This window comes from Sesamum indicum, linkage group LG3 (assembly GCF_026168435.1).
Source record: "Sesamum indicum cultivar Baizhima isolate 11 linkage group LG3, ASM2616843v1, whole genome shotgun sequence".
NCBI classification, from domain to species: domain Eukaryota; kingdom Viridiplantae; phylum Streptophyta; class Magnoliopsida; order Lamiales; family Pedaliaceae; genus Sesamum; species Sesamum indicum.
Window position 1 is genome coordinate 5,494,869 of NC_142659.1, and position 24,457 is coordinate 5,519,325.

The window sequence follows — 24,457 nt, forward strand, 5'->3', positions numbered from 1 at the left end:
ATTTTGCCCTTGTTAAGAAAAATGAATATAGTCCATACACATGCCCTAGTTTGGCCCATCATGCTTCCAAAATAAAACTAAGCCTCCATAAATTCATACCTTGGTTTGACCGCCTTGCTTTCGGGTATTTCAAGTCCTTGCTTTTACGGACTTCTTCCAACGACACAACCGCAACTGATGGTTCACAGGTACTTGGCTCATTCAGTAACAAAACATCACAACGCTATTTCGTTTCCTACCTTAGGGCGTAAAAGGTATTTCAAAACAGAGACTTAATAATATTTTTGGATAAACAAATGGAACAGAAGCCTTTCTTTTATTGAAAAAATGTAGAAAATATTCAATAGATACTTATTCCTTCGCTGAAGGAGACAACTGTTTAGCCTCTCATAGGATAGAGGACTGGACTCGATGGGGAAACCCCCATGAACTGAAAGAAAAAATACTAGAAAGATTGAAAACACTCAGAATTATAATGTTTTGAAGAGTAGTTTTTCTGATGCCCCCTTCTGCTTCATCGCATCTTTATTTATAGGCGTCCCCAGACTTCAACCTCGGACTCCAACTTGATTTTTTTGATGACATCATTGCTTCCGACATCATCTTGTCTTTTTCGAATGATGTCACTGCGTTGGTCATTATGGTTTGTCGGCCATGTGACTTCCAACTGTCTTTCCTATTTTGCTGACTGTTGGCTTTTGTTGTTTTCTACTGACAGTCTTATTACCTCAATTTTTTACATCGTTTAACTTTTACTTCTCTTGGTAAAAATTTTTCTCTTTTCATTGTCTTTGGTCCAGTTTGGGTTTATTTTTCGTGACCCAAATCTTTGTCCCGAATAGGGGCTTTTCTTGTTTTTCACAGCAAGGGCACAGATGGTTATGCCATTGCCCAACATTCAATATGTTGCACGTCTTCATTCTTGTGGCTTCGGTTGCTGGCAGTTTATTTTCCCAAATTAACATCCTTTTTTTCTCGAATAAACTTTCAGCGAACTCAGTGTTTTTTCCTGTCATTGAATTTAACAGGAACTATCCATTCACTTTGTTTGAGAAGATTTTGAACAGATACTTGACTTTGTCCATCTCCGTGGAACAGACCCATAATCCTCAAGCTCTCCTGGTAGAGATACTGTTTTCACTAATGGCCGATACCAAGGAAGCTTCTCCTGAGGCAACTTTGTTCTTGTTGAAAGCCATTATATCTGACCTCTGCAACTTCATAAAATGGATCGCTGGATGAGACCCATTTCCTGCAGTTTCTAGAGCTACTGAAACGAATTTTATCTCCAGAAAGTTGCCTCTCTTTAAGTGGGGGTTGTTTTGTCATGAATCAAAGACCACCCGACTAATCCACTCCGAAAGTTTTCAGATCTCCGGCAACTCGGTGACATAGTATGAATTGAAACAAGAGCTCCAAAATCATACCATCTTCTGACATCCTTTGGTTTAGACCCCTTTAACATCCAGACTCTGTTATATTTTTCGGACGTTTCGATGATGGTCTTGCCTGGGTTCACTCCTTTGTGGAAAATTAATTTTTCCACATGCGCTGATAATCTTGCCATGTAGAAGAAGATATTAATTCATTAGTATTAGCTTTAGAGATGTCTGTCATTGGCCTAAGACTAATCTCTCCCTCTTTAACCCCATAGGTGCTGGGTTGACTTGAACTTACATGAGTTTGCACTTCCAGTGATTCAATTATTGTCGTTTCACCAGAGTCTGGGGATGGCCTTATGCAATCGGTACTTGAATCTGACACTACAGGTCTAGAGCCCTGTACTCTAAAGGCATATTTTGGGTCATGCTCCCTCAACTCGTGAGTCATTTCCGAAGGTGATGCCTTCTGAATTGGCTCTCGTAAGTCATTCCATAGCGAAGTGGATGCTAATAAGGAACTGCTTATTGCAACCTGGACCATGTCTAGATTAGCTCTTTGAATTTGTCCGGAAACTTGAGCATTAACTGCTAGCTATCCGAACTTTCTGTCAAGTTCCTCGAGGTTTTTCCGGAGGTGCCTGAGTCTCAACATGATGGAGTTTGCTTCAGATGCCTCCATCTCTCGTCAGAAAATCTACAAGAACATTCTCATAAGATTTTATAATGATAATATTATAACAATAATATTGGCATTCTGCTTGCCATATGATAATACGAGCTTTCTCTATTTTTTATTCTAATTTATTTTTTAAGAAAGCCTTGACATTCGTATTATCAACTTTTAAAGTAAATTCTTTAGCAAGTAAAAATAGAGGCCATTTTTTAAAAGCCTTCCAAACAGCAAAGAATTCTTTCTCGTTAATGGGCCAAGCTTTGGTTTGTTGTTCTGAGAACAACCCTCCTATATATCTACAAGGTTCTTCCCCTATAGTTGTCTTCTTCATGAGCACTGTTGCCCATCTGTAATTATTGGCGTCTGTATAGACTACCAATTCATCCTCGTCCTGTTGTATAGCAAGCTTCGGCAGGTTACTGCAAACCTGTTTCAGCTAACAAACCCTTTTTGTATGCATTTCTTCCCATTTTCACTTTGAACTCTCTATTTCTTTCAAGAGTGGTCGAAAATCCTTTCTATATATTGCAAGATCCTTAATAAAGATGCATGCAAAATTAACAACTCCCAAAAAGCTTTGCAAATGCTTCTTGTCCTTGAGTACGTCTGGAAAATTGTGGATTTTTTCCACAATATGATCCTGTAACTCAATCCCTATTTCATCAATAAGAATTCCTAGAAATTCAATTATATTGATAGCCGTAGTGGCTTTCTTTTCAGAAAGTACTAAACCTTCTTTATGGCATGCATCAGAAAATATTTCAAGATGTTTAATATGTTCCTTCATATTTTTTGATGCAATCAATATGTCGTCAATATAGACAAACATTAATTCAAAGTAATTTTTAAAAAGATTATTCATTTTTCTTAGAAATATCTGGGGTGCATTAGCTAAACTCATTGGAAGCACATTCCAGATATATTGTCCCTGTGGTGTGGAGAATGCAGTGAATTTCTTGGATTCACTCTCCATCTTAATCTTATAAAACCCAGATTTGCAATCGAATTTAGAAAATATTTTTGCTCTTTTAATGCAATCAATTAAGTGTTTTCTACTTGGAATGTAATAACCATCCAACTCTATATTTTATTAATGCTCTGATAGTTAATTACCAACCTAGATTTACCTCTATTAATCTCGCCATGGTTTCTTACCAGAAATTCAGGGTTGCTGTAGGTAGAGATTCCAGGCTCGATGAGTCCAAGACTGATATGCTCTTTGATAATCATCTACATATGTTTCTTATCTTCCATGTTCATCTGGATATGTTTGTATCAAACATACTCGTACTTGCATTCTTCCTTGAGCTTTAGAGTAGCTTCTATCTTGTTTTTATCCCACCATGCCTAGGGTTTTCACTGAAGTTCTTCTGGATGAGCCTCTTGACATTCTCAAGAGAAATTCGTTTTCCTCGCTAATATTTAGCGACTTCATTTCCAATAGTGCTTCTTTAAGGTTCATAATTTCCTCTTTGGATTCCTTATAGAAGCTATCGCTGTCTATGAGTTCTTGTTGCCTGAAAGACAAAAGAACTTTACTAAATTTCTTCTTATCCTGCATTTTTGGATGAGGTAATTTGGCATCAAAATCACCACGTTTGCTACGAAAATTTATTGGCATTATCCTGTTAAATGCCTTTTGTCTTCGCAACACATGTATCTCACTACTATAGTTAGTAGTAAAGATTAACAAATTCTTCTGATTATCCTGCATATATCTTGCAAATGTTTGAATGAAATTATTGCCTAGCAAGATATCGGCCCTTGTATCATGAAAGTAAATAGGAGGTGTTTTTACCCTAAACCAGGGCGATCCGAATGATCCTCCGATCATGATCTTGACTTCTCATATTCCCTTATTAAGTATTAGGATTTTTTTCTAAAAATCCTTTCCTGCAATAACGGGTAAGGTTTCCCTTGCTTCTTTAGGAAAAACTCTAGGTTTTACCGTGCAAATTCCTGATCCTGAATCAGTATAAGTTGCGAAATATTCTATCTTATATTGATTATACAACATATCAACAGATATGTATATAGAAAAGGGGCTCGTCATTCAATCCTTATGGTAACACCATCAAGACTGAATTCCATCCCATTATCTTTTCTTCCCCATGGTTTATGATCAAGTCATACTCCCATTTTCTTGTCTTGCAACTAAAATTTCATGGCCTGCTATTTCAAACATGCCTTCATATTTTCCAACAATAGGTTGCTGCAAATGATATAAGTCATCATAATGAAAAAAATTCTCTTTCTTAGTGATGTCAAATATAACTTGTATTTCTTTCCATCATTCAGAGCATCTAAGTTTTATGTTATCTACCCTAATCTCTTGAGGGGTTAAAGTTTTTAATAACTCTTTCTCCTTTCCTTTATAGCCTGTAATCCTATCTTCCGAAAAGGACATTCGATTACTAAACTCATTTCTAGAGCTAAGTGTTCTATCTAAAATTAGGTGATCTTTTATGATGATATCAACACCACTTATTCTAGGTATCCTAATAGGATCTGGTGTTATGACTTTGGCGAATTTCTTGAAATTGTAGGAATCTCAATGTACTCTTTCCTAAGAAATAAATCTGAGTGATGCGTGTGGGAAAGGGCATAAGCTATTGCATAGGTTATAAAATATGGTTTATTACCTTCTTTCATTAGATCTTTTCTTTTGAAATCTTGATGAAGGGTTAAGACTCTACTGAAATCTTGGCCTGCTAGGTTGTATGCAATCCTAGGATGAATGTCAAATATTATTTTTTCTGCAAACAAATTATCTATCATTGTTTCAAGACAACCATCTCTTAAGTTATTGATTCTTCTATCCATTATTGATAAATGTATTTTTGAATTAATTCCTTCCTTAAAAATCGCTTTTATTACTACTTCAATAGTTCCTATGTGGATCTATTTCATATTAACAACTACTTCTTCTCTAAGCTTACTCAATTATTCAAGAATTTCTTCTTTAGGAATTAATTGCATCTCCATCATATTACCAGTAAGTTCCATTAGTATAGCAAACTCACTTGAACTTACTTTGTAAATTATGTGATGCTTTCTTTGGTTCAGTCCTATCTGGTTCAAGATTTTCCCTAATTCCTTCAATCCTAAAACCATCATATGGGCTGAGGTTGGAATCTTGTCGCGTGATTCTTTTCATGGTTTTGTTTGACACCGTCATTCTGGAAAAGAATCCTGATAGGATCTCGAAGGTTTGAAGCCTATCATTCCTCGTTGTAGTTATTCTGATTCGGTTGAAAGATCCTTCCGAATCCGTCTCTATTTCCTCCTCAAAGACGCTTTCGTCTGAAGGAAGATCTTCAAATTGGTAGATGGGTAACAAATCGCCATAGTAAACTGCATCTAGGATGTCATCCGTGGCTTCAAATTTTCTCAATTCACCACATTTCTGCAGGCAGTCGGGAGATATATATCCTTTTGCCCCGCAAGTCCAGCAATTACAGTTTTTGAAACTTTCATTGGTTCGGGTATGGGCCCGTCTGAAAGTTCTTCTTGTAGGGGTTCTTCCTGTGGATCTTGCCTCTGTTTGTCTAGATCCTTGGGATAAAATGCTTGTTGGTCTTGTTCTTTGTCCAGGCTTGTATGTTCTGGCTTTGGACTTGGACCACCATGATTTTCTCTGGGAAAAGGTTCTTTTGGAACTCCTAGGTAGGAATCACTGTTCTGCTTCCTCCTTTTCCTTGGCTCACTTGATTCTCCTATAATAGTTCGAAAATCATTGTTATAACAATAGAGAGGGGTTCGTTTGGTTTTACCTCTCACTATTTTCATATTCTTCTGGATGGATGCTTGATAATACCAATCCTTCAGTTTGTCTTTAAGGAAAGACATTCCTCATGCCACTAAATCTAGCTGTTCTTCAGGTACTTTGTATGACTGGATCAACATTTCCCTCCATGGACTGCATATCTTTGCAAAGAACATTGGAGCTGCTACTTCCGTTGCTACTCCACTCTGGAAGAAATACTTGCGAAACCAATAAATGTATTCATCTACTGCGCAAATACTCCTAAGTTCAAGGCTGAAGAGAGCCTGTGCATTTCTCTAGCCTTTTCTGATCTACTTCCTTCGAAGTATCCATATCCGATAAAGTGTATCTTAATAAACCTTTCTAGCCAGTCTGCTATCACGCCTTTCGAATCTCTAGCAAAGATACTGGCTTTGGTATCTTCTAGGGTATTATCCCATTTGATCTTCACAGATCCCTCGAAGCTCAACTCCACAAGTTTTATGAAATTTTTCTTGTCGAGCTCTAGGGTAGTTGCTGTTATCTTGATTGCTGCAATTCATCCGTCTCTCAATTTCTCGGTATTTCAAAAATCGAGAATATCCAGGTTTCGTATAGCACCATATGGATGTAAGGGCTGGAGCATGGTCCTCGCCCAAGGTGTATTCTCCGGCACTCATTTTGGATTTCTTCCTGGATTTTCATTTAGCCTAGTCCCCACAAACGTTGGAGTAGCATTAGTGTGGAAATCCACATTTTCTTTCATCGGTTGATCATGTGGAGGATCATTAGAACATGTACTTCCTTCCGGCGGTGGTAGTGCTGGAGTGATTTCATTTGTCTGGATATTGACTAAATCCACAATCCTGAGTTAGGAAAAGGATTCTGTCAATTCTTGTAGATATGATAGATCCGCTCTTATTACCTCCATTATTTTATAGATCTGATAGATGCTTATCTTCTCTAGACTTTGGCTTTAGAATCTCCATGGCCTTCCCCTTCTAGTGTAGAAGAGGTACTGTTCCAAGGGCGTCCCTGAAACTCGCTTCTGTCTGGATCTAGATGTCTCAGGGCTCTCCCTTTGGTTTCTCTTCAAATCTGTAATTTCTGCCTTTAGATCTGTAAGACCCTTGTGTAGATCGGAAAGGATCTTAAGGACCTCGTCCAACTTTTGGTTCAAGGATTCTATTTTCATAGGTGTATGGATTAACCTATGTCCATAATCTTGAACCGTCTTTTGGACCTCCCTCAGATTTTGAGAGATCTTTGATGTATCCGGCTTGAGTTCTTTCCAATTACTCATAATTTTTAGAATTGAAATTATGTAGGAATTTATCCGTTCTGCTTCTCCTGGCTGGGATTCTACCATAGACTTCAGTGAAGTGTAGACGTCTCACTGCATTTCCTGGAAGTACTTGTCGAACTTCAAAATTCTTAGCCATTCTTGTTCTTCTTCTTGCGTGAGAAGTTTTGGATCAATCCTCTTGGGACCGTTGTCACACTTGTAAAGAATTTCCATGAGAAATTCTCTCCTTTGTATTTTCAGAATTTGGAAATATTCCCTGTTTTCAGAGTAACTCGAACTTTTGTTCGGTTCCATTTTCACTCAAAATGTCTCCTCAATTAGTGGATAAATAATATTAAAATATAATATAATCATATATTTCTTCAATAAACCTAGGCTCTGATACCATTTTAGGCGAGCATGTGCGAACATATGCAAAGAAATGCAAGAATAGTGAAAATGGACTAAAATTTACACTTGAAAGTAGTTCAGGGCTAAAATGGTCCAGAATTTAGCCCAGATCCGCTTAGATTCTGTCAGAGGACCAAAATTGAGTGGTTTTGAAAAGTTACGGGACTAAAATGAAATCGCAAAACTTAAGGGACAAAAACGAGAAATGGCCAAAGTTAGGGGACTATTTTTGTCTTTAATCCTATTTAAAATTAGTATAATTTGAACCCTTAACTTTTTTTATAAATTTAAGATTCAATTGTTAAAATTGATTAATTAGATATAATAATTCTCGTCTAATCAATACAAATTCAGTGGTTATTCAATAAGAAATATATATAATAAGTGAGAGTATAATAATTATTTATAAAGAAGTTAAATAGATAAAAAAAATTAACGGACTTTTTAAAACACGCCGTGTTTTATGCATTTAATCCCCTTATTTATTCTGTGCAATTTCAATGTGTTGACCTGAGTTTGATCACATGCTGCACATGTGACTAAAAATTTAAGAATTTTGCAATTCTGAAGGAAATTATGAATGCTTCTTGCACACAAGGATTTGAAAGTTCTGCTCATTAAACTTATAGGACTAAAATAGACACAAGGATTTGAAAGTTTTACTAAATATTACTATAAGTATAAAATATTACACAATTTTATTTTTTATATGTATGTTAAATAAGTAAATAATTAATAAGTATTTATTAAAAAACTTAATTATATGTAAACATTAAAAATATGTATTATCAATTTGTAATTATAATCAATTTTGATTTAGAATTGGCCATTTAAGGCCATATGCATATCCCATGGTCTTGTCCCTTTAATGACTACAGTTGCAATGATACCGTATTTATGGACCTTCTTTGAACCATAGCTGCAAGACCAATCCACCAATTAAAATGCAGAGTCGAATATAATTTTCTCTAATACTAATAGAGATAAATGTATATTTATTTTTGAAAGTTAAATTGTGTGGTTTTGGTCCTCTAATTTTTCAAGGTAGCTGTGGACAGTCATTTTTTTGGTCGGAGTTTACTCTTTTCGTTGAAAAAATAAATGTGCATTTCACATGACCTTTTAAAATTAGGGCTACTATTCTTATTTGGATCATTTTTGTTAATATTTTTATCTTTTAACTTTTTAGGATAGCCAGAGTTCACCTTTCTCGATACTGAAAATATTCTACAACGAAAAAAATGATTGAAATTATGTAAAATACAAAGACACAAGACCAAAATGTTATCCTAAAAGTTAAAAAACGAAAACGCCAAATAATCTATTTTACAGGACAAAAAGTTGCATTTAAGCCAATTCCCATATTATCCATAGAGATATTGTTGAGAATATATGATTATTGGAAAGGTCTTGATGCACGATTTCTCTATCCTTAAAGTGAAATTTGTCCCCATTATATGGTTGCTGCCGAATTAAACAAATTTACTTTTATGATACTATAAAACCAACCCAAGCTTGTCGAATAGCAATTTCGGAAGCCTCCTTTCAAGAACAATTCGAAAAGCTAAAATATAAAGTGAAAAAACTTATGAATATGAAGTATATATTCTGGCACTTAATTTTATCTATATATTGATATTTAAATGCGTTTTTAGAAAATATGCATCCATTCAATTCACATTTCTACAATACAAAAGTTGCAACCTTTCAGAAAAAAATACCTTTTTCAATTAGATGCTTTTAAAAAACAACTTTTGGAGTTGCAACTTTAAGTTTTTACATTTTGAGACAAGTCATCTTATTTCAGCAAAGTACTTTTTGTTATTTGCAACTTCTTATAAAAAAATAAAATAATTAAAAAACATAATTTTCAAAAATAAAATAAAATACAATATTATTTTGAAGATAAACGTGCATGTGCCACATGGTCAGTGTTAAGTGAATTTATATATTAAATAATATATATATATAAATTCCCTCATTTCTTAATTATTCTCTTCATTTTTCATTTTAAATTTTTAATTGAAAATAATTTGTCATGTGGAACATGAAATTTATATGTGCAAGCTATCCAACAGATATAATGAACAAATAATTTGTATGTGGATATCAACATCATTAAGCTCATCTATGAAAAGTTTGAACAAAAAAAAGTAAATTATATATATATATATATATATATATATATATTTGGGTTTAATGCGATTTACCTCATGTTATATTGCAAACAAGTAGATTATCCACCTATAAAAAAAATAGCAATTTACCCCCTATCTGGAGTAGGGATGGGCATCGGGTCGGTAATGAAAATTCAGGTACATCAGGCCGGATACCAGAATTTTCGGGTAGCTAAAATAGCTATCCGGTCCCAACACGTTTTTCATCGGGTACTTGATTTCGGGAATCCGAATTTATTAATTTTTTTTAAACAATAATAATTAAAATAAAAGGCTTTGCCTCTAACTGCATTCATTGAGAGGCAATTTACCCCATTTTGTTAAATAAAATGAAGCAATTTAAGTCCCAGTCAAGGGAGGTAAATTGTTTTATTTTAAAAAGGCAAAATATCACTTTTAGTCCCACTAGATAGGACCCTTTTCACTTGCAGTCCCACGCTTTACGTGTTCAACACTTTTAGTCCCAAAATCCTATTCTTTTAACAGAAATGGTCCTATTCCGTTAACACTAACGGAAACGGCACGTGACTTGATATCACTTTTGGTCCCACTAGATAGGGCCCTTCTCACTTGCAATCCCACGCTTTAAGTGTTCAACACCTTTAGTCTCAAAATTCTATTTTGTAATAGAAATGGTCCTATTCCGTTAACAACTAATGAAAAACGGTACGTGACACGTAACGTGCCGTTAGTCAACTAGCAGCTAGCGAAAAAAACAGAAGACCATGCTTGTATTTAGTTTTTGGAGTGAAAAAAAGGCGCCAAAAAAATATTTTTTGCTATTTATATATGTAAATAACCCACAAAAATCACACAATATTTTTATCTTTTTTTCATCACTTAATCTTGAGAGCAATAGGCTAAAAGATATCACAAACATCTCAAAATACTTCCAATATTGTGTTATGTTTTAAAGAATAAAATATTGCAAGGTATTGTAGGACTTTTGAGGGATGTTTTGGCACATTTTGGGTTTCTAAAGTAGTAGTATTTGGCAGATTTTAAGCATGCAAAGTTGCACTTTACAACACATTTCATTAATGATCAAAATCAGTGAATTTCAGTATATTTTTCATTTTTTTGCAATTTAGTGCTTTTGTGCAATTTTAATTTTCGTTTTTATTGCTTTCAAGATTTATGCTTACACATTTAAACACAACATAAACTATAATTACTTGCAAAAAAGGTATATCCCATTAGTCCTTTTACACATAATTCACCATTACTAAAAGGTCATCTAGTAATATATAAGAACATTCTTTTACACATAATTCACCATTACAATAGCATTCAATATTTGAAGTATTTTGAGATGTTTGTGACATCTTTTGGTGTTTGTGGGTTATTTACATATATAAATAACAAAAAATAAAAAAAAAAATTGGCACCTTTTTTTCCCTCCAAAAATTGAACACAAGCCTGGTCTTTGTTTTTTTCGCCAGCTGCCAGTTGACTAACGGCACGTGACAAGTCACATGTCGTTTCCGTTAGTTGTTAATGGAACAGGACTATTTTTGTTAAAAAAATAGGATTTTGGGACTAAAGGTATTGAACATGTAAAGCGTGGGACTACAAGTGAGAAGGACCCGATCTAGTGGGATCAAAAGTGATATTTTGACCCAGTTGACTAGTTACGTGCCGTTTCCGTTAGTTGTTAACGGAATAGGACCATTTTTGTTAAAAAAATAAGGTTATGGAACTAAAAGTGTTGAACACGTAAAGCGTGGGACTGCAAGTGAGAAGGGCCCTATCTAGTGGGACCAAAAGTGATATTTTGCCTTTAAAAAATACAAAGGGGTAAATTTCTGCATTTTAAAAAACATAAAGAGGTAAATTACTAATATTTTTTTTATAAGGAGATAATTTACTCATTTACAACGTCATAGGAGAGTTGTTTGCATTTTTCCCATATATATTTTATGATTACTAGTTGTAACTATATACAGATTAGTAAAATGCTAAGTTCTTTGAAGGGAAAAAGGAAAGGAATCCGTCAGATTTTGGTGTTTTCTCTTAATAACCTCATTGATGTCTATTTGTTCTATTTTTCATAAATCAAATTATGGTTGTTTATCAGGGTTCTTCTGTGAGGAAAGACATTGTGGTGGGTCTTGACGATGTAACTGAACAAATAATAATATATTTAACTGAAGAAACGGAGATATTAGATGCCATCTCGATTGTTGGTCTACCTGGCCTTGGTAAGACAACAGTGGCAAGACAAATTTTCCGTCATCCAAGAATTGAATACGAGTTCCCCATTCGGCTATGGGTCTCCGTTTCTCAAGTGTACAGTGTAAAGGATATATTTCTTGGCATGTTGCGTGACTTGAGTTGGATAACGGAGGACATGTATGATAAGACTGAGGAAGAGATAGCACGAACACTTCATGCACGCCTAGAGAAAGAAAAGTTCTTAATTATCTTAGATGACATGTGGACTACTGAAGCATGGGATGATCTCCGACGTGCCTTTCCAATTAAGAGCAATAAGTCGAATAAAATATTGATAACCAGTCGTTTAAAAGAGGTGGGTCGAGCTATTAACCCTAAAAGGAAATGCCACATGTTGCGTTTCCTAACCCCGAAAGAAAGCTGGTCGCTATTAACATATTTGGTATTTGGATATCGCGATTGCCCTCCAGAATTGGAAGGGATCGGAAGAGCTATTGTTAACATGTGTGATGGCCTGCCGCTTCTAATAATGCTGGTGGGTGGAGTTCTAGCAAAAACAGCTTCAACAGGAGAAACAGAGGTGATGCAAAGTTCATGGAAGAAAGTCCCTAAAAGCTTGAAGACATTCGTCCATAGCGACATAGAAACAAGATTCCGGCAAATTGTTCCATTCAGTTACCATGCACTACCGTCTAACTTGAAGCCCTGCTTTCTGTATCTGGGAATGTTTCCTGAAGACTTTGAAATCCCATTCAAGAGATTGATTCTCCTGTGGATTGCAGAAGGGTATATAGAAAAAAAAACAGAGATAAGCTTGGAGGAAATTGCAAAGCAGTATTTGGAGGATCTCATCAGTAGAAACCTGGTAATGACTGACAAATTGAGCACCACCGGTAACATTAAAACTTGTCGTGTCCATGACCTTATACGTGATTTCTGCCGGGGTGAAGCTAGCAAATACTATTTCCAAGAAATACATGGGTATGGTGGAGAACAAGATGCTTATTCAATTTCTTATCTACAATGGATGCGCCACATTGCCATTGATTTCAATAATGTGATCAATTTAATCTCATCACAACCTTATGGTCCACGTGTTCGCAGTATTTTGTGTTCGTCGAGAGAAGAGATCATTTTGCTACCTACGGACGTTTCAGCCATAGCAGATGCTTTCAAACTTACCAGGGTTCTGGATGTTAGGTCCATCAGATTTACTAGATTCCCATTTTACTTAACTCAACTAGTTCATTTGAGGTACATTGCTTTGACCAGTGATTTCAAGGTCCTTCCTGAAGCCATCTCTAAGTGGTGGAGCATACAAACGATTATAGTTTTTACATCGTCACGTGTCCTAGAAATTAAGGCAGACATATGGAAGATGGTTCATCTAAGGCATTTGGAAACCAATGCATCGATCATCTTATGCAAGGCAGGAGCTGGTGGCAACGGAGAAAAAATCCAAACACTTCTCAACATATCACCTCAAAGTTGCACAGATGACTTATTCGAAAGGGCTATCAACCTGAAGAAATTGGGCATCCGGGGGCAACTAACCATGCTACTCGATGACAAGGGTGGTTCTACTACATTTGATAATTTGGGAAAATTGCAACAACTTGAGAAGTTGAAACTATTGAATGATCTCCATATTTATCCAAAAGAAGCTAAATTGCCTGGTCTTCCTCCACCTCACAGATTCCCACCGAAACTGATTAGCCTGACACTATCATATACATTACTTGGTTGGGAGCAAATGTCTATCCTTGGAATGTTGGAGAATCTCAAAGCACTCAAGTTGAAAAATGATGCATTCACTGGAGAGCGTTGGGAAGCAGCTGATGGAGGTTTTCAACAACTTGAAGTCTTGCAAATTGAGTATGCAAATTTGGTTTTCTGGGAGGCTTCAAGTCATCACTTCCCTAAGCTTCAACACCTTAGTCTTAGGAACTGTGAGGAACTTAAAGCACTTCCATTCGGCCTGGCAAATGTATCAAGCCTCCAAGTAATAGTTTTACACCGTACCACAAAGTTAGCAGCTGTTTCTGCCAAGGAAATTCAGCAGGAGGCCGACAACAAAGGAAGAAGATTGAAGCTCTCTATTTTTCCTTCTTATGAATGATATGTTCTCATTTGCTTTAACAAGTAAGTAAGAACTTTCATTTACTTTGTCTATTTAGTTCCACTTGTATGCTCTATGTGTTAATGTCCATTATACAATTAGGTCCCTATCTTTTTCATTGCCTATTATAAGTAAGTTACAAAGAAGTAGAACCACTAATGTCTAGTATGTTCAAATGCTCTCTTTTCTTCAATTCTTAATTATCCAAACCATTTCATTCATTAATAAAAATGAAACATCAAATTCCAATTCTACTCTTCAAACTATATTTCATCTGAATTTTTAATTGTATCAGAACAAAATTTTACTGAACGGATAATCTAGTGTCTCATATTGTGTAAGAAAGTAGCTTGTCTTAACTGAAGCTGTGAACCATGCATGCAACTGGATATACATACTTCAGTCATAACAATATAATTAATCCTCTCCACAGCACACTAGTTTCTAGTTTAAAAGGAAAATTTTTCCCAAAATATTTGTTCCATTTGTGTGGCAGGCAAAGCTAGCAGAGCATGCCAACAGTTTAGCCTCATCGATGAGCAGTCGTCACATGGAGCTATCTTATCCTAGTTTCTTCACTAGTCAGACTCCAAGTAGATTTCCACCTTATGTATGACTGTGGTTGTCAAAACATCATATTGTTCTTGAGATATTTATTTGTGACATCTTCTATTTTTTGCTTCATGCTTCAATTGTATCCAATGTAATCTTCGTATAGTGCCCAATAAAACCCTCCGTCTTCTGTTTATTCTCGCGTCCCCTTTTTATATCAAAAGCGTTGTGCTGTTGTAAATCTATCCACCCTCAACCACTTGTAACGATCTTTGGTGGAAACAATAGGCGAATCATGAATGGCATAAAGTATCTGTGAACAACAAGTGTGAGCCTCATGCTGCCATCTTTTAATGAAGATTATACCTTTCGTTTTTAGCAAAATTACTCCTAATCACATAGATTTATTGCCTTTTCAGCTCAAGAGATTTGATGAGGAGTAAAGATGGAAAAATTGAGCTAAAAAAGAAAATTGAAGGCATTTAAGAAGGAAAGAATAAATCCTGACAGATTTGCTGATCCGACTAAGCGTGCCCACGCTCAATGCCCTGGTCAATGCCGAAGAACAAAGAAAAGATACGATTTGCGAGGAAGAAAAAGAAATGATTGTCGTATGATTTTGGAAAGAATCTTTTGGATATTTGGCTGATGTAAAAAAGTGATTTATTAACTTTTTAGAATCGATTTTGTACTTAATCACCCCCTATGTCTAGATTCATAGAATGTTTTAAGTATAAATAGGAGAACCTCTCAATTCCATGGCTATTGATGATTTTATCTTCATATTCTCCCATAGTTTTAATACATTACCTAGTTGTTAATGGAATTTCAGTTCTTCTTAGTGTGTTCTTCTATTAAAATGTCAGGTTAAGGTGATTGTTTGATTCCTAAATGTTGTGAGGTCTAATTTATGCTTACTACTCTCGTTAAAATAGGTATTCATATTGTTCTCTGTGCTCTTACAACAAACATCTGATTTATGAATAATGTAGGCAGTTGTTCATTATCAAGAAGGTTGTTTAGCTAATTAAACTTTACAAATCCGTTTAATTGTTCGTTTAGTTCAATACTCAGTAGCAATATAGCATGATTAATTATATCAAAGTAGTTAGTTATCTTATGGGGAATGTATGATCTAATTTAAACGAATTATCCTTGTAGGAATTTGTTAGTTAGAATTAGACCTTTCTAATTCTTAATACTGTTGATGGATTAAATCTTGTGGATGATCTCAGGGTTGTCCATTGATTAGGGATCTACCCGGTCGTAACTTGGCTAATGAAAAGGTAAGCAAAGGTGAGGTCATTAGGTCGTACCAATAATCATAACTAGTTTATTTATTTAAATGAGTGTTATATTTGCATCAATGATCACCAATGGGATCGAGTATGAACCCAACCTTAATCGAAAAAGTCTTCTCCTATATTTACCTCTTCTAATTTTATTAGCTCTTTAGTTTAATTTAATTTTTATTTTTATTCTTCTTCACAATCTAAACCCCCAATTAGTTTTATTTTTGAAGGAATCGATTTAAAGTCCATCCCTGAGGAATCAACCCTACTCCCACTTCTACAAAAGTGTTCGTAGAAATTATTTTTGGTGGTCTCGACACCCATCAAATTTTGGCGCCGTTGTGGGGGATGTGTTTTTAAGTAGATTTGTTTTTCTTTTTACTTGATTCTTATCGTTATTGATGACAAGGTCTTCTCGTGCAGGTAAACAGAATACGACCTTGAGATCAAGAAGACTGCATGAAGACTTTGTTGGGAGACCAAACAACATACTGAAGAGACATCCGTTACCTACAAAGGCAGAAGAGACGTAACATTGGAATTTGCAGAATTCTCTAATGAATCCAAAGAAGAAGTCATGGCTTTAATTCCCGAAAGGACAATCAAGGATATGACTTCACCTGATCAAAACCAACAATCACTATGCATTGAATACCCAAATTTGGAGGTAAATTTTGAATTAAAATCTGAATTAATTCATTTATTTCCTACTTTTCATAGTCTTGCAGGCGAAGATCCACATAAACACTTGAAGAAATTTCATGTGGTCTGCTTTGGAATGAGACCACAAGGGATTACCGAAGAACAAGTTAAACTGAGGGTCTTTCCTTTCTCTCTTACCGATCAAGCTAAGGATTGGCTGTATTTCTTACCTTCAGGATCCATCACGACTTGGAATGATCTCAAGAGATAGTTTTTTAAGAAATATTTCCTTGCTTCATGAGCCACAACAATCAGGAAAGAGACCGGCGAAATTCGCCAATTTGTAGGAGAAAACCTTTGTGAATACTAGGGAAGATTCAATCAATTAGTAGAAAGCTGCCCTCACCATCAGATCCTAGACTACTTGTTGATTCAATATTTCTATGAAGGTTTGTCAAGAATGGACAAGAAATTGATAGACGCAGCCAGTGGAGGCGCACTGTTCAATAAAACCCGAATGAAGCACGTAATCTGATTTCAATCATGACATCCAATACACAACAGTTTGGAGTCAGATAGATGATCTGCCGAGAAGGAGTAACGAGGTAAGTGTGACTACTATTGATGATTGTTTGAATAAACTCACGTCTCTTGTGGAAAAAATTATTGCAGAAAAACATCAACAAGTCAAGGCATGCAGCATATGCACTTTGAAGGAGCATGCCACTGACATGTGCCCAACTATTCAAGAATCACCCACCAAACATGTTGATGCCGTAGGGGGATTCACAGGACAACAATAGAGGAAGTATGACTCTTTCTCCAACACCTATAACCCAGATGGAGGGATAATCCGAATCTGAGTTATGGTACCCAATCTCAACACTTTCAAAGACCCTAATACAAACCATCTATGCCACCTCCTCCACCCAATCCCAAACCAAGTCCGTCTGTTGAAGCTATGATGAAAGCACTTGTTACCAATAGACAGCAATTCCAACAACGAACCTAGCAAATTCGACAACAGACTCAAATGAGCATTCAGAATCTGGAATCTCAAATTAGTCGACTGGCATCATCTGTTAGTAAACTGGAGTCCCAAGGTAAATTACTTTCCTAGTCTGTCATTAATCCTAAACAAAGTGCTAGTGTTATTGTTCTTCGCAGTGGAAAGGAGTTAAAAGAAAAAATGGATGAAAATGGCACTAAACGTGGACACGCTCTGAAGAGAAAGCTAGACAAAGAGATTAAAGTTCCACAAGAGCAAATCGAGTCCAAAGAAGGCCATTCGAAGGTATGGATGACTAGACCTCCCTTCCCGGAAAGATTCACCAAAGCCAAGAAGGAGGAAGAAGAAACAGAGATTTTTGAGACCTTTCGCAATGTGGAAGTAAATATTCCCTTACTTGATGCTATTAAGCAAATACCTCATTACAAAAAATTTCTCAAAGAACTGTACACTAATAATAGAAAACTCAAAGGAAACAAATGGGTAAGTGTGGGGGAAAATATGTCTGCAATCTTCCAACAAAAACTACCGTCAAAGTGTAAGGACCTAGGTACATTTTCCATACCATGTAATATTCGTTTGATTGGCATGAAGAGAGCCATGTGTGATCTTGGAGCTTCAATTAATGTTATGCCCCTCACCATTTTCAAGTCTTTAAATGTTGGCCCATTAAAGGAAACAGAGGTTGTCATTCAACTTGCGGATTGTTCAATAGTTTACCCTAAAGGAGTTTTGGAAAACATTCTAGTGCAGGTAAATGAGTTAGTTTTCCCTACCAATTTTTACATGTTGGATATGAGGGAGGTGAACTCCCCCAATTCCACGTCAATCTTGCTAGGGAGACCATTTCTCATGACAACTGATATTTATGAAATCCATGAGGTACCCAACTGATATACCAACTGCTCTTCTTGTAGATATTTTTGTCCCCCTTTCCATAATTTTGTAGCAACTAACGATGAAGATCATGTGAAATTTGTATTGGAAGAGAGTCTCACGCTAGAAAAAGTAAAAATTCTAGAAGAAAACGTGGTCATAAATCCAAGCATCGGTGAAACCGTATTTGAGCTTGAAGCTCTCCGAATCCTGCCTCGCAGTCTTGCTTTCATTGAATTACCGCACTCTCATGCTGAAATTGTTCGCTCTATATTGCAGGCACCCGCATTGGAATTGAAGGAGTTGCCAAAACACCTAAAATATGTCTTCTAGGAGAGAACAATACATTGATGGTAATCATCTCAAGCAAACTCACCAATCTTGAGGAGGAAAAACTGATTTGAGAGCTTCGCAAATTCCGAGAAGCCATTGGATGGACCATCATGACATTAAGGGATTAAGCCTTCTACTTGCATGCATAGGATACTCCTGGAGGAAGGGACTAAACCTTCAAGAGAAGCTCAACGCCGACTTAACCTTTAATGATGGAAGTGGTAAAAAAGGAGATCTTGAAACTCCTTGATGCATGTATGATCTTTTCAATCTCCAATAGTGAGTGGGTAAGCCTGACTCAAGTGGTACCTAAGAGAACAAGCATAACTGTAGTTGAAAATTCTTTTGAAATTTGGTGCCTACTCGTGTTCAAAATGGTTGGCGAGTCTGTATTGATTATAGAAAACTTAACGCTGCCACGAGAAAAGATCATTTTTCACTTCCCTTCATAGATCAAATGTTAGAAAGGTTCGCTTGTTGTTCTCATTATTGTTGTCTTGATTGATATTCAGGTCTCCATCAAATTCCGTTGGCCCCTGAAGATCAAGAGAAAACCACGCCTGCCTTTTTGGAACTTTTTGCTTACAGAAGAATGTCCTTTGGTTTGTGCAATACGCCCGCTATCTTTCAAAGATGCATGGTTAGTATCTTCTATGACTTTGTTGAACAATTCATTAAAGTTTTCATGGACGATTTCACTGTTTATGGAAATTCATTTAAAGATTATTTGGACAAATTAATCAAAGTCCTTGGAAGATGCATAGAAAAAAAACATCATACTAAACTAGGAAGAATGTCATTTCATGGTAGACCAAGGTTTAATTTTAGAGCACATCGTATCCTCTAGGGGTATAGAAGTAGATAGGTCTAAGATAGACGTCGTAAAATCTTTGCCTTACCCACCAGTGTGCTGGAGATTCGTTCCTTTCTTGGTCATGCAGGATTTTATTATCGATTTATCAAACCCTTCTCAAAGATTGCCCAACCATTGTGTGCATTATTGCAAAAGGAAGCAAATTTTGACTTCAATGATGCTTGTGCAAAAGCCTTCAATAAGTTGAAAGATTCCCTGACTTCAGCACCCTTGATCCGAACCCCTGATTGGAACCATCCATTTGAGATAATGTGTGATACTAGCAATCTACCATTGGGGATGTCCTAGGCCAAAAAGAATGGAAAAGAGCCCCACTTGATATACTATGCTTCACGGATGTTGGATAGGGCTCAAAGCTACTACACGACAACGGAAAAAGAACTTTTGGCTGTCGTTTTTGCTTTAGAAAAATTCCGCCACTATTTACTTGGAACTAAAGTTGTTGTGTATTCTGACCATGCAGCATTGAAATACTTGTTGTCAAAGAAAGATAGAAAGTCCTGACTCATAAGATGGATATTGTTGCTGCAAGAGTTTGACCTAACCATCAGAGACAAAACGGAGCGGAGAACCTCGGAGCTGACCGTCTTAGCCGGTTGGTCACCGACGGAAACCTGCCACTTTTGAATGATGAGTTCCCGTATGCACACCTTAACACCGTTCAAGGAATCACCCCATGGTATGCTGACATAGTCAATTAGTTATCGATATTTTGCCATGGGATTTGTCTAGGGCAAGAAAAGACAAAATCAAAAGTGATGCCAAATACTATGTGCGGGATGAGCTTTACTTGTGGAAGCTTTGCTCGGATTAAATCATATGAAGGTGCGTACCCAAAATTGAGATCCCCTCCATTCTTGAATTTGGTCATTCATATGCATGTGGTGGTCATTTTGGAACAAAAAGGACGGCACGAAAAGTGCTAGAGTGTGACTTGTTTTGGCCAAATATGTTCAAAGGTGCATATTAATTCTGTAAATCATGTGAAAATTGTCAAAAAGTGGGAATTCTTGGTCCTCGCAATCAAATGCCCCTTACCCCAATACTTATGTGTGAGGTGTTTGACGTATGAGGAATATGGGCCCATTCCCACCTTCCTTTGGCAAATCTTATATTATTTTAGGAGTAGATTATGTGTCAAAATGGGTGAAGGCAAAGGCTACTAGAGCTGACGACCCTAAAATTGTTATGGAATTTGTCAAGGCTAATATTTTTGCAACAAGTTGATCGACACATTGTTTAAGAAATACAATATCACCCATCGAATTTCGACTGCCTACCATCCCCAGACGAATAGTCAAGCGGAAGTTTCCAATCGGAAGTTTTCAATCGGGAGATCAAATCCATATTTGGGAAAATAGTGAACCCCAACCTAAAAGATCGGAGTACACGCTTGGATGACGCACTTTAGGCTTATCGTACGATGTACAAGACTCCCATAGGTATGTCTCCATATCGTTTGGTTTATGGTAAATCTTGTCACCTTCCTGTCGAACTTGAGCATAGGGCATATTGGAAAATCAAGCAATTCAACTTGGCAATAGATGAAGCGGGAGGACAAAGAAAGTTGTAACTACAAGAACTTGAGGAGATACAGAATGATGCCTATGAGAATTCAAGTTTATAAGGAAAGGGCCAAAGCATTCCATGAATGTGCCATTTCAAAAGGAATTCATTATTGGGCAAAAAGTTCTACTCTTCCACTCTAAACTCAAGTTGTTCCAAGTAAGTTGCGTTCTCGATGGGTTGGACCTTTTATTGTCACTAATATCTTCCCTCATGGTGCAGTGGAAATCAAAAGTCCAATGACACATAGGGTGTTCAAGGTGAACGGACATCGACTCAAGCCATTCTACGAGGATTTTCAAGCACTAACCATTGTAAAAATTCAACTCATGGAGCCCACCGTCAGCTAAGTACACTCCTCTCAGTCTAGCCAAAGACGTTAAAAGAAAGGCGCTACATGGGAGACAACCCATGAATCTTCTATCCCTTCTCCTCTTTTTCGTTTCATTTCATTTTAGTGTCAGTTTGTTTATTGAGTTTTGCAAAGTGTGCCAACATTTAATGAAACATCCAAATCTATCTGGAATCCCAACCTGAATAGATTTATTGATTTCATTACGCATGCCCACGTCAAAATGATCATCCTAATCTGTCTAGCTCACCCCGCAAGAACAGATTTGTTGTTTCCTTTAAGCGTACTCACGCTTAATGAGACGAAGTAGGCTGTCAAAAACACTTTAACACACCCACTTTTGTTTATTTTTCTTTTTATTTTAATTTATTAATTAATCAAAAAAAAAGGGGAGAAATCAAAAATTCAAAATAAAAAGGGGGAAGTGGGTCAAAATCTTCTCTACCCTAATTTCTTGCTTTGACCAAGACTCCTTGTCCCTTAAAACTGCTCACCCGCCGCGAAGAACCCGCTATTGTCGTCCTATCGTCGTTGCTACTTCCTGTTGCGAAGCCCAATGTCACAGCCATCGTTGCTTCGCCACCTCTAACCACACACGCGACCCGCAACGAGAAACCTCGCTTGCCCACTGTCACTGCCTCCCGTCACGAAGCCAAACCTCGCTGCCTTCGCTGCTCCTCCACCTCTGACAGCACATAAGACCCCTGACGAGAAGCCTCGCCTACCCATCGTCGCTACTCCCCACCTCACATGCCTACCCAACACCGCTATCTCCTCCAGCGGTGCATGACTTCCCTTTTTTCATCTCTATATCTTCTATTTTTTTTATTTCTTTTCTACTATACTTTGTATAGAGGTAATCGGAGATGAGTAGCCACAAAAGAAATCAAGAGGACGGTTCTTCTTCAAGATCAGGACCTGGTTTCCGTAGCACCCATTGCCCGAGCATTCTTCTACCATCCACCTGAGCACTTAGTGGCAACCTTCAATTTACAACACGTGCCGCCAAAAATCGGTATAACCTACTCTGTACCCGAAATATTTCACCTTGCAAAATACTACACATTAACACTTTAAGAAATTTTCATGGTCTCCAGAGTAGTAATTTCATGATTGAAAATATTGGTTGGCGTTGCTTCTTCGATTGTACTGAGCACATTTACATTGAACTCACATGAGATTTTTACAACACTTTCGAATTTATCACTGCACCATCACTCATGTTGGATACTCCGGGAGTAGTTAAATTTTGCTTGTATTTTACAACTGTTGAATTAGTACGCACTCACGAGTACAAAAACTCTTTATGTGATTACCGTGATGACTTTAACCCTGTTAAGGAATGGCATAAACTATCCACAAATGCTCTCACGTACTATCCTAGCAAGTCTAAAAGTCACTATTTGAAAAACCCTATGCTCAAATATGTGCATCGCTTTCTTGCTTTCAATTTTTCAAGTCGAAGAGATACGTCGGGTATTTGCTCCAAGGTTGAATTGTATTTTTTGTGGTGTATGTTGCATGGCATTAAGGTTAACCTTGGATTTTGGCTAGCAACACAGTTTCAATCTTCTATGAACAGAAATCGAGCTTCAATCCTTGGTTCCTACATCACTTTAATTGCAATTAATCTTGGTGTTTTTCATTTTAACAATCATAATCTCCAAATTGCTTGTGAGCTTGAGCCGTTGGACATGGCTAGTTTGTTAGAATGGGCCTGGCACTCGCAACGGTGGGTCTTTTGAGTTTGTTGATGCAGGACACTCGCTTACCAGAGGCACCTCTTCCACCTCACAACCATCTCGCAACAATGAATCTGAAGAGGATGAGGACATCGACGAAGGAGAGGACGATAGCAACGACCAAAGCAATGACGAGGAAGGAGAGAGCGAGGAAGAAGAAAGCAATGAAGAAGAAGAAAGACATGAGGAAGCCAAGATGGAAGGATCTAACTCACCAAACCCACAACAACAAACGACCCTAAACGACATTGCTTGACGCATTGCTCGTATAGAGGCCAAACTTAATAGATTGATTCGAGTAGATCTGGTTGACGCCGAGGCGTCCACCCACGCCATGACCACTTGACGACATGCACTCGGTGACGCTTTCTTAACCCTCTCAATTTTAATTTTCATCCTTGAGTTGCATGTCATTCTCCACATGGAGAGCAATGTGGATTTTGGGTGTGGGGGTATGGTTGTTGTTGGTTGTTGAGCTTATTAAATTCTGATAGATGTGCTTGGTGCATGGTGGAAATTTTTTTGATGTGTTGGATGAATGTGCTTGAAAGTGCTTGTTTTTGTTTTGATGGATGGGCTTGGTGAAAATTTTTCCTTTTCTTTTTCGAGTTTACTTGAGATGATGAGTTTTTTGGAAAATCTCTTAATGATTGATTTTTGTGGAAAATTTTTAGCATGATTGATTCTTTTCAATTTTGGACCACTCTTGGCTTGATGACATTATGTGCAAAAAGAATACATGTTTCATATTTGAGGATAATTCACGGTTGAAAACTTGTTTTTACTACGATAACTTGAATCGAAATCTTTTTATACGAAATTAGTGGACTAAACATACCTTAGTGGACTAAACATACCTTGTGAGATTTTGGGCCTAATATATCATGAAATATTTCATTCTTTTATGAGAGAAAAATACTTCTATGACTTTGTCTTCCTAGAACTTGCCTTGAACCACATCGAGACCACATAAATGTGCAGGTATTTGGATATGATTAAGGCATTAGAATTAAAACCACTTTCGGCCTTTATTGACCACCACATTACATTTTGACTTTAGTGAACCCACTTGAGCCTTTTAGATTTATTTTATTGATATAACCCATCATATATGAACCTATTTCGTCATTTGTTTAACCTCTTGATTTTGACCCTTCCCAAGATTATTAGAGCATCAAGAAAAATGAGTTTATATTCAAAAGAATGGTTCTCAAGGTGAGGGTTTGGCCATTGTGATCTTTGTGCTCAAAAA

The 24,457-nt window shown here is 36.8% G+C and overlaps 1 protein-coding gene across 8 annotated transcripts in view; it reads left to right on the forward strand.

Moving 5' to 3' along the window:
• Window positions 1-24,457, forward strand: part of LOC105157470 (putative late blight resistance protein homolog R1A-10) — a 34,256-nt gene that overhangs the window by 4,039 nt on the left and 5,760 nt on the right. The window contains exons 2-7 of one of the 8 annotated variants that reach the window (XR_016064514.1): window positions 11,751-13,990; window positions 15,755-15,815; window positions 16,235-17,843; window positions 18,618-18,958; window positions 19,184-19,311; window positions 20,009-20,370. Coding sequence is in view for 1 of the 8 variants with exons in the window: in XM_088878414.1 (XP_088734540.1) it covers window positions 11,751-13,967 (2,217 nt within the window). In the remaining 7 variants the exon portion in view is untranslated. Of the gene's footprint in view, window positions 1-11,750; window positions 13,991-14,463; window positions 14,848-14,938; window positions 15,303-15,754; window positions 15,816-16,234; window positions 17,844-18,617; window positions 18,959-19,183; window positions 19,312-20,008; window positions 20,371-24,457 lie in introns of those variants that run through there. The other 7 variants (XR_016064513.1, XR_016064516.1, XR_016064512.1 and 4 more) reach the window with 7 other exon arrangements.